General features: G+C 38.4%; 1 protein-coding gene across 1 annotated transcript; it reads right to left on the reverse strand.

Annotated features, from left to right (window-relative positions):
- Positions 1-3,365: 3,365 nt before the first annotated feature.
- LOC145419145 (glutathione S-transferase Mu 2-like) lies at positions 3,366-10,587 on the reverse strand. The gene is made up of 5 exons (XM_080287388.1): positions 10,552-10,587; positions 7,016-7,141; positions 6,324-6,503; positions 5,249-5,344; positions 3,366-3,627 (listed from the first exon to the last, which is right to left on the reverse strand). The coding sequence occupies exons 1-5, from the start codon at positions 10,585-10,587 to the stop codon at positions 3,430-3,432; spliced, it is 636 nt and encodes a 211-aa protein (XP_080143514.1). The 3' UTR covers positions 3,366-3,429.
- Positions 10,588-11,385: the final 798 nt, after the last annotated feature.

An 11,385-nucleotide genomic window follows, 5' to 3' on the forward strand; every position in this document is an offset into this window, starting at 1 on the left:
GACATAAAGATGATGTATCCTATTCTCAGATCACTATGGCAAAATGTTTGTTACTATTGAGCAGATATTATCACACAGTTTTCTAAATCTCTCTGAAGTTGCTGCGTCCAAGAAAGGTTTGATGGTAATAATATAGGCACTCAAACCTCAATGACATTTTTATCTGAATAACATTGTCTGGCGTTAGCTGAAATAACGTGAGCATTATGCTGACTATGACAGGCTTAACGTACAATTGCAAAATATAGTATGGTACTTATGTAAAACGGTGGAGACAGATTATCAGTTCATATATTTAGATTCTTCATTTACCATTGACTTCAAAACTCTCGGGAACGATGCCCCTAAAGACCCAGCAGAGTCGAGTATTGCAAGTGAGTATAAATTGGCAAGTACTGGATGAAAGAATTATCAGTGACACGGGAGAGCGATGGTGTATGGCAGCGTCAAGATAAATACCGGTAGGTCCACAGAGGGGTACTTGGAGAAGAGGAATGGCAAGTGTGGCTTAAAACAAAGGTGTAGGTGACATTATTGGCTCTTGTACTATATTAGTCTCCTTCGACATTTACTCGCAACTCAAATGTCAGGAACAATCTGATTATTGGGCTGGCAATATGCTGTTGTATTATATTTTCGGTTTATTTTCAGATTTAAACCAACCTAACGAACACCCATTTTATGCAGTTTGTGTAGTGCTAATAAATTTCTGTTAAGTATACATCTGTTACCAGTGCTTGTTAACCTGAGCTCCTAGTAAATAAAGAGGAGCGGGGAGGGGGATTCTCCAACTCGTATTTCCATCCGTATCCACATCTGAGTTAAAACAAGGTAATCTAACCTAAACAAATCTAACCTAATACATACTAACTTAATTTTAACTTAGAAGCGATAGCGGACAGACACAGGAGCTGGAAAATGTCCCTTCTAGCCTCCTTTTTAACAAATACTAACACAAAGACAAGGCATTTGCGACAGATATTTACAGACGAGTCTTAGATTCAAACTGCATAAACTAAGCAATAAGCACGTTAATATTAGTTGGGTATGAATCAGATATAGTACCAAACTTTATAACTGTGATTATGACACCATTCGGTGATACATGTAAATAAATGTAACAGCCTGGGATCGGTACTCTTATAAGGTGTAGGGGGCCGAGGCTAGAATGACGTCACTTGAAATATTTAATACCTACAGCCCGAGGGAGTGTTGTCACATAACTCCTGCTGCTTCAAGACGATTTTTTACATTATAGGAGAACTCCCAGGTAGTGAAGGGGTTGTTGATGGCTATATGTAACTTGGTGTTTGAAAAGTCTATCCTGAAGTTGAGTAGAATTATTAAGGAATCGCAAGATTAGTGCAAAATGACGCCCTCGGCCTGAAGGATTTAATGGTGGGTGAATGGCCTGTCCTCTTTGTGGAATCGGATGATATTCAAAACCTCCAGTCACTTCTCGGAAATTCTCGGCCGTATTCTAAGGTGCATAGGCGTCGTATCACCCCTTCCTAAGCGATTTATTTTTTTACATGTTGCACGTTCATACTCTTCCTTATGCTGTTTATATATATCATGTATCGACATAATTTGCATTACTAACATACGCGAGGATACTGAAGTGCAATGTGCAGCATGAATCGCTAAGGAAGAGACGTAACGAAATCTCCAGAGCCACTTGTAATAAGGCCTTCTGCCTGACGAGAATAGCATCTGACCTCCACTCCGACTGGCACCTTAGACCACTATTGCCTGATCGTTTTGCGTTTCCTGGTAGACATAGCTAGCCCCCCACTCTCCTTGCAGTTGACTGGTTAATATTACTCCAGGAAAAATAATGCTACTGTTCTTCATTATTCCGTTACATAATATTGGGAACTTGGTGTCGCCTTCAACCTCATCTCACACAGTCACGGTTTAGCAGCCAAGTCAGAGGCATGGATCAGTTTTGCTAAGTTAGAATAAATGGACTACAGACGTCAGTGATACACGAATATACAAGAAGCGGTGCCAAGGAACAGCAAACCCATCCCCGGCAGTCATTTTAGTGCTGACGTATAAAAACAACAAGATACCTAGTCAAAGATGTCATATATCAAATTTGGAGTAAATCGGGTGAAAATTGACGATTTTATGCCCATTTGAAATTTTATTCCCGACTCACATGACATTGACCTTCCTACTGCTGGCTGGGGAGGGTGACCCTTCTGATGTGATGAGGCATGATATAGGATGCAGATTTGAAAGATGCACCTTTAGGTATTGGTTTCATGTCGACTTCACGAATTTGAAAAGAGTTAATGCGAAAAAACAATTTTTGTTTACATTTTTGTCTTACATTTCTGGGGCCTACAGCCTGATCCTTGGCCTAATTTGACTCAAAATTTAATCAGGTGATCAGAATGTCATAACCCATCATCCCTGTGATTTTAGTCAAAATCACACCTGTGGTTTTCGCTTAAAGCTGTTAACAGACAGACAGACAGACAGGCAGACAAACCGAGTGAAAACAGTACCTGTCCCCGAGCCCCTCTGGGGCGGGGACGGGTAATAAGCAGCATCTAGTAACATTAATTCCCTCACTTAACACATTATTTCGTGTTTTCTACAACTCACTTTGCTACGACTCTGCGGAAGCATTCGGGGCCACTTGTGTCCTGATGAATGTGAATAGTGTCATGGTCGACTGTTTTAGAATTCTGTGAATGGTTGTTAGCGACGTGATTTTTAAGTAAATATAAAAATGAATAAAAAGTTATTTGCTGAAAAAGTACATGAAAAATAAAAGAAATATTTCAGTTTATTAGTTCTGTTTAGTCAGATAAAGATTCTCACAAGAACAGCAAACTATATGTCGGCTGTTGGCCTTTTGGGCATTATTGTTATTGTTGTCATATTTTTAAGCTATTCAAGAAACTGCCTGTAATATTTCGATCGACCTATTATCATACAATAAAATGTTATAACCTTGAAAGTACGAGTACTCATGGTTCACCTACTATTGTTCTATAAACTCGCTGAAACGAATAAAACGATAGATTCAGAACAACACAGAATGGTTCTGTGAATGTAACTGTACCACTCAACATGCTTTAAAAGACTATCCATTTCTGTTAAAGCAGTTTTTATGAGTCTGTAAACGGTATCATTTAGTATATTATAAAACGCTATTCATTTTTGCTAAAGCATTGTTTATACGCGTGTAAGGTAAATATTCACAGCAGATGTATTGGTAATAATGTGCACAAAATATTTATTTATGAAACACATAACTCTACGACAAAGTTAACATTATTGTCAGGAACGATACACTATAATCAACGCAGCTCTACATTCCCATACACATCCAGTAGCAATTGCTACCAACAGGTTCAAAGGGGATAAAAATGGCTCCGATTTATCCATGTTGATTGAGAAATCTTGCTTTAACTAAACATTAAATTTAGCTATAGATCCATTCAGAGGCTTGCTTATAAACCTGGGCGAGGCCATGTACTTCTTGATGGCCGGCAGTTCCTCGAAGCGGCGGTGAAACTGCTGAAGGTTGTTGAAGCTACTGAGGCAGGATGGGTCCAGTTTCATGTGGATGTCCAGGAGTTCGTAGATGATGAAGTCCGCCACCGTTATCTGATGGAGGTAACAGCACTGATAAAAAGGTCCAGTACAAGTTTTACATTCTTCTTAATTTTACATTCCTAAGTATCCATCTATCTTTCTATCTATCTGTCTATCTACAATTTATCCGTTCATATTTATACTACATATTTATATGCCGATCGGAATAGACATTTTACTTTTAACAACTTCCAACTGTTACTATATATTTCTTATTTATTTTAGTTAAGGTTCTGCTTTGTGAAGTTTCCTCTTTCATTATCAGACTCTCCAGCTATCTGTAGATCAAAAAATCAGCCACGATTATCTGGGGAAGCGACAACAATGATGTTAAGGCAAAATTCAAGTTTTACTCATAACTATAGGCCGTATTATTTAAGCTGCGAAAGCAAAACAGTGGAAAGGCTTATTATATTTTATAAAACTTTCTGAAGTGAGTTAAAAACATGTCTAACCTGTCTGTGCCATTGCTGATTATATTATGTATTGTATGACGCAGGTTAACCAATCTTAACAATTATAAGCGCTTCAGAGGTGCTGGCACCTCTGCTTGTTCACTTGCGGCAATATGGTATCGTGAGTTTCAGTATGCCATAGGCTAGATTGTTCAGAGAAAGCTTTCCCTCGTACGTTGCGTATATATCTCAGTTTTTATACTATGCTTTTTTGTATATTTCCTGTGAAGAGTTCTATATAAGGAAGCTTCCTTTTTAAAAAAGATATCGTGTTATTTCGGTTATGTTTAATTTCATTTACTAAAATAGCTATTTTTCCCTTAGTATCTCCTCGGTGTTTAATAAGTTGCCTCATGATTATATTACGATTTTCTAAATGGTATGTTCTGTTTCTTCTATAATGAAAACTCTGATCGTCTTAAAAGTAATTTCGCTGGCATCAAGTTACACACACACCTTAACAAGCTTCCCGTCTCGTAACAAACTGTTTTACATGTTTTATGCCCATCATTTGTTTAGTCGTAATTATTACTATACTCCATTTCACCGAGTCTGGCACCATCAGTGATGTCCTCAACACCTGTAGCACTGATAAAGGACCTCAGTACTGGATATACCTTTTTTGTATTGCCTTTATATACTGGTTCTCAAGGTAATAAATAGAGGTTCACCTAGTGCTAAGGATTTACATCAACGCTACACGCTCTGGGGACATCACTGATGGTGCCAAACTTGGTGAAATGTGGTGTAATTACCCCATTAGAGTTTTTGGTCTTAAGAGATCCCTAAAGTGTCATGGTAGTTCTTTTTCATTTCACTAAAATTAAGAGTTCTCTGTTATGGATACATTCGATGAATCGGCCTTTTAGCATATTCTGTGAGCCATAAAACCCCTTATTAATAAGGCAGGTAAGACGTTGAACTGAATGGACCTAAAAGTTCTGTTTAGTAAAAAGTCTCCTCGTCATGATACTCATGGTCTCATCACTTGTGTTTTAACTGTATTTCAGCAGGGATAAGGCTATCAGTGATGATGTTAATGCATCGAGAAATACTAAGGGCTTAGAAGTAACATAAAACTAACACTCAAAAGGCAGAAGCCTAATCCCAGACGTCAGCCATGAAAAACACTCGGTAAGATACGTGTAACTGTGTAACACACAAAGGCCAAAACTCACCTTCTCTCCAATGAACCATTTCTTGTCCCCAAGGTAATCTGAGAACACCTTCAGCTTATTTGGCAGATCTTTCAGGTACTGATCCTTCTCAGCGTCCTGTGGAATGTGGATCCGTGAAGTCTTTTTACAAACTGATTACTGATATATCAGGATTAAAAGTTCGAGACACTTCCCTGCTGGCCATGGTGATAAAAGGTGATGCATTCTTCTTTTATGAAATAGCAATATGAAGCAATGAGTATGAGAAGGAAAAACACACTCTGACGTTCTGGGGCGAATGAGATATTTGGAAGGCAGGACATAATCCTGTCAGAGGACTGTTAACGAACTCTTTCTTGTGATACTACATAACAAGGAAAACTGTGTGTGCTAAATAATCAGAGAATCGACACAGTTAATGTAGGCATGGTTTCAACACGACCATTTGCCTTATCAAGCCTTTTAACTCCTATACACAGAGATTTTAAGCCTTTATAGTCAAGTAACCTTAGTCTTTGCGCTTCACTGCACTGAAACCCACTCCCAAAGACACTGAATGTAATTTGGCAAATGATCAGTAGCCTAAGTTAAAAGCTGACAAAAACTGAAAGAAGTCGAACTAATCTCTAAGTCTCCTTGACTAAAATCAGCAGTCAGGTACACAGACTTTCACAGAAACCATGGGTATGAGGCTGAAAAACTGAAATGACCAACCAAAACTATCAAATTCATCAAATTCAATGTACTTTCTGGTGATGGGCCCACATGAGTACGCAACTTGTGATGTACTGAATTTGTAAATGGTGCCTCGCGGACCTGTTGAATATTTGAGTTAAAATATTAAGGAAAAAAAAAAGGAAAATAATCTGGTGTGAAAGTTATACAGCAAGTATACCTTTATAATTGTGTATCAGGATCAAAATTATGAGATTTACTTTCACAGAATAATCACGCATCAGAATCAATTGCACAGGATAATCCAGCATTAGAACCACTTTGAATATAATTTACACTGGACGGTCAGAATCACATTCACTTATAAAGAATCCAGCATCGGATCACAAGTATAAAGAGCATAAGGTTCTGGTTCACTTACAAACGTGTAATAGACGAGGAGGCTGTATCTTATGCGCAGGTCCACCGCCTCATTGACCACCATGTCCACGTGAGCCTTCTCTTTCTCCGTCTCGCCGCATAGGTTGTATTTGCGGCCGATGTGGTACAGGATGGCGATGCTCTGGGTCAGCTTCACGTCCCCGTCGATGTAGTACGGGAGCTGAGTGAACGTGTGGAAACAGGCGTTAGAGACAGAGAAATATACAGACATATATAGTCGTTCGTTCAGAATAATAAATAGTTAATACTTCTCTTTCAGTATTCGTAGGTTCTCATCACTAAATCACAAAACAACTGAAGGAGCACAATTTATAGAGGTAAGAGACTTGAGGGCAACTCTGGAATAGATGAATAATTGTAGCAGTTTCTTCTTTTGCTGAAGTCGTTGGGCGAGGAAGAATCTCAAAAATATTAACCTACTAAAATGCCTTTAAAATCAATGAAACACATCTAGTCAGTGTAACCAAGAGAATGATTTAATTCTGGGATATGCTGTTTTTTATTATGATGCTTTGAGTATGCCTATTCATGAGGACATTGAAATATTTATAGTGCACATTTTCTGTCTCATTCAATAATAAACTTTAAACCCTGGATAGGTAGGACATATTAAATTCAGTTAAAAAAAAAAGAAAATTAAGCTCATGTTGTTCGTATGATAAAATTACTTACATTTGGCATAGCCAGGCCAAGCTTGTACTTTTCATCAAACCATTCTTTCTCGTTATCACCCCTGTACACCTTCTCCTGGTACTCCTGCCCTGTGTACTCCAGCAGCAGGCGAATCTGTTGGCCCAGCTGTAGGCACAACACGGCCACCATTACCAACAACTCTTAAATCATGCAGCAAGGGTACACAAGTGAAACACATATTAATACTTCATTTTATGTAATCCTGACATGAGTTTTAATGCATACTCTATCATTCCCCATATGTATTCCCATGTGGACCTGTTTATGTTTTGCTCTGTTGTTGTAGTTACTATATCCTTTTTTATTCTAATTTGGCCTAAAATTGCTGTTTCTTCATCTTGAGTATAATGTAATAGCAATAGATGAACACAAAGTTATGATGCTGGTCACAAAAATTTGCTACGGAAAAGATATAGAGCCGCAACACTGAATTCTCTACCAACGAGGTACGGGAAATCTGGTGCGAGAGAGAAAATCTGGGTCAAGTTGGTGTAAAAGAAGTACACATCTTCAAAAAATGTAGAAGTCAGTATGGCTTACCACCACCACTCAGCCTGTGCGAGCCCCTTCTGATCCCCAGTAGGATCTTGTGCATCAACAGCCGTTGATGCACAGGGCAGGGGTATCACAGCCATACTCTTAAAAATAATCCCTTCTCTAAACTTTCCCTTTCCGTCGAAGGAGTTTGATTTCCATCGGTATCCGAACAGATTCTCTTGGAAGGGAAAGGAAAATGTTCAGGTTGGTAGCCATGTCAAGCTATACCCATCCTGCTGATATTTGGTATAGTGGAGCGTTAGGCTTCAAAACTAATTCATCAAAGCATGCATATTTCGTGCTGGTTAATGAAAGCACAATACATATGAGATGGGAAGGTCGCCATCACATCCATGCTGTTTTTTTGTATTCAGCCATAAATGCCATTCTGGCCAACATCGGCCAACACCGCAGCGGTGCTCGCTTCGCAAGACAATATTTTGATAATCAGTTACGTTCGAGGAGTATTATTATCTTTAATGTTGTTGTTCGTAAGAGTAAGAATCACTTGTTAACGTCCGTCTCATGTACTCGCATAGCGTCGTTCACTTTTTTTTTTTTTCCAGCTAGAAGACATGAGCCGAACCCCCCGTGTGACCTTCATGGCAGATTTTCCTTTTTAGGGCAAATTAACAAGCAAAATTTTTCTTGAAAAGAATCGTCGTGTGACCCTGGGCATAATGTATAAGATTTGTCAGTGTCAGATCATAATTATAAGACAGGATGAATATCGGAGGCAGTACGATGTCTGCTCTTTTTATGTCTGGCTTAACATCTCAGCTGACATGGGTAACACTTCTAAAGAGATACAAATAGCCCTTAAAAATCAGTAAAACGTTCTAAATCGTATTAATAAAACTGTAAAGTACCTTTCATCGACATTTTAAATATACGAGTATTTAAGACAATAAACAACAAAAGAACGCACAAAAACCGGGAAGGGATTTTTGAAGAGACGGGTCAAATGATTCCGTCAAGTTTCAACAATTTCGGCTGCTCGCAGGGAAGACCTTGCCCTTCGAGCAGCTGGGATTTTTTTTTTTTTTTTTTTTTAATACCAATTCAGCGAAATGTGTCCTGCCCATGCATCTAAAAGGGAAGGAAATGTTTAAGAATACGGACGTTAGTGTCACTCTCCTTCCAGAGCTCACACTAAGAATCCCCATCGTGGTTTGGTTGGTGATTTGTTGGGGGTAAGAACACCATGTATCCATACCAGTTACCAGAAGTCGTCTTGTTTTTCCTTTACTTACCAATTAGTGTTCTTTCTAATTGGGATGTTAAGTGTTTGATTGGTTTAAGAGTGCAAGCAAACTATCTTACGTAAATCTCAAGAGTGTCTGTAAATATATTTCCAGAGGAAAGGACAAGGAAGGGGAATACAGAAGCTTTGTCCGTCCCTTATTCTTAGCTGTGTTTTAGTACGAATAATAGGAGAGTGCAGAAACTTGCTACGTTTAATGATCGTCGTACAAATCAAAATCTCAATATAGCCACGAGAGGGAATTGCTGACAGGGGTTTTTGTGGGCGAGGACAATGGCAGAGCTGATAGGCCTAATGAAGGACAATGACTTGTATCAACGTTGGTTTGGGTGATTTCGTAACGCCTCTTTCGCGGCGATTAATCCACCTACAAATTTTATACCTTAATATTCATTTGTATATTACTGATGCAAACTATATATTTATTAACAAGATATAAAAGATCATAGTGTTGAATATTTTGACAAGTGAAAAACGTCTCCTAGTAAGAGGTAGTACGAACTGTCTCATGCCTTACATAATCCTGACCCTTGACCCCCGTGTGATAAGAGACACACCTGTTGATAAGATTATGAATTGAGTCTGGCTAAAACAAGGAGTAGGATTAGGACTGATGCGTGTCGATTACATAAGGGTCATTGTGGCAAGTAATAAATTTTCCCAAGTTCCAGTTTTCCCCTAGAATACGACACTTCGGCAAAGTAGACTGCGTAACGGTTTCTCCTCTGCGATTTATTTTGCATATTACACCGAGATACTGAATTGTATTGTACAGATTTACATAATTTATTTTTAATACCGACACTGATCGTATTGCGTCGGGTTCATAATATCACTGGCCCAGGGAGAGGAGGGTAGGAATTTTAAACAATAGAATTTTAAATGTGTTATGATTCCTAGGGATTGTCTCGGAAATATTTCTAATAATATATATATATATATATATATATATATATATATATATATATATATATATATATATATATATTCATCATTCGTCTTCTCCATTCTTACCCAGTATCACCCAATAACATGAGATGGGAAGAATGATGGCACGAATCTTAGATCCCGAAGAGGAAATAAATCATTAAAAATAAAAATGAAGCTCACGTATATATAACATCTCACCTCCTTCGACATACTAGTATGAGCAGCGGGGCGGCTTACAACACAAATGTGGATGTATCGCGCCGCTGCATCTCCAAGCCAATTCAAGGAGGCTGCGTTTGAAACATTCACTCCCACACAATATAGCAGCTTTGTACGACAGGCAGGAAATATGTGTGGGTTGCGTTATTCCTGCTGACCATAAGCTACCCATGTTTTCATAACTACGGTACAGTACCACAGCCCTAATAATCAGTATAGTACCAAGACCATAATTTCCACCACAACTGACCTATTATACGAAAGTATCAAACAGTAAGATTAATCTTACTCTTTTTTGTGTGTTCATACAGTGTTACCATGTTACGGATAAGGTCTGCCCTCTCTTCTACTTTCCTACAAGAAACTGGGAAATGGTGAAACTTATATTTGTGCCATTACCTGAGAATATATATATATATATATATATATATATATATATATATATATATATATATATATATATACTGTATATATATATATATATATATATATATATATATATATATATATATATATATATATATATATATATATACTGTATATAAAGTCTATTCTTTCACCTCACCCCTCGAATATCCCAGTATGCGAAGACAGGAGCCATGGAGAGGGAGGCGTGCGAATGAGGACGAGAAGCTGGGATGTCAGGTGGAGTGAACGTGGTGATGGACAGACACACACTGGGCAGAGCCGGACCTCATCACTGCCCGACTTAGTCCTAGTACACATATCAATGACGGCTTAAATTTCGCCCTCTTTGATATCTGCGGTGATATTGGCTTCTATGGTTTGTAGCGGCTCCCGAGTTGTGCTGCGTCACGGTTAGATGCTACTCTGAAGTATGAATAGTTGCTGGGACGTATCCATTGTTCCCGTGTTGGGGTGAGTCTTTGCCCCGATTATTGAGTAAACGCCCCTTAAAATAGCCTGGTTATAAATAATAATAATAATAATAATAATAATAATATCATAATGATCCGACTTCTGTATGTTTCTTTGTTTCTTACCGTAACACAGCAAAAAGCGCTCAACGTAGCGCAGTTTTTGTTAGAGCAAGGTACCGTTAAAATGCTCTAACTTGAAGAATAAAGCAATTTCTAGTTCAGTCGGGCCACCGGTTCCCGAGTGATGACTCATTTCTGGCCTTTTGCTTCAAATTCTGTATTTGCTTTTAGTGGAGGGGATGGATTCCTTCTTGGTCCGGCACTGAAATTACCAGCATGACAGAAGAGAGAAGAGTGACGTGTTTGTTGTATTATCACTCTCTCGTCTCTCCTTCTTCCCTCTTTATACTCATTAAATTGCATAAGATAATGCTGTAGTATGATTTAGTATAACAGAAAACACTACTATCCTGCGTCTCTCTCTCTCTCTCTCTCTCTCTTTCTCTCTCTCTCTCTCC

This window comes from Coenobita brevimanus, chromosome 14 (genome assembly GCF_032717465.1).
Source record: "Coenobita brevimanus isolate Jiangsu-jjx chromosome 14, ASM3271746v2, whole genome shotgun sequence".
Taxonomy (NCBI): Eukaryota; Metazoa; Arthropoda; class Malacostraca; order Decapoda; family Coenobitidae; genus Coenobita; species Coenobita brevimanus.

What these genes read in the sequence shown, in the direction of transcription:
- LOC145419145 (XM_080287388.1), bottom strand. Translation starts at nt 10,587, where the DNA reads ATGGCTCCTGTCTTCGCATACTGGGATATTCGAGGG. An exon ending in CATACTGGGATATTCGAGGG is followed by an intron (nt 7,142 to 10,551) that starts GTGAGGTGAAAG and finishes TTGTGCCTACAG; the next exon opens with CTGGGCCAACAGATTCGCCT. An exon ending in TTGGCCTGGCTATGCCAAAT is followed by an intron (nt 6,504 to 7,015) that starts GTAAGTAATTTT and finishes ACGTTCACTCAG; the next exon opens with CTCCCGTACTACATCGACGG.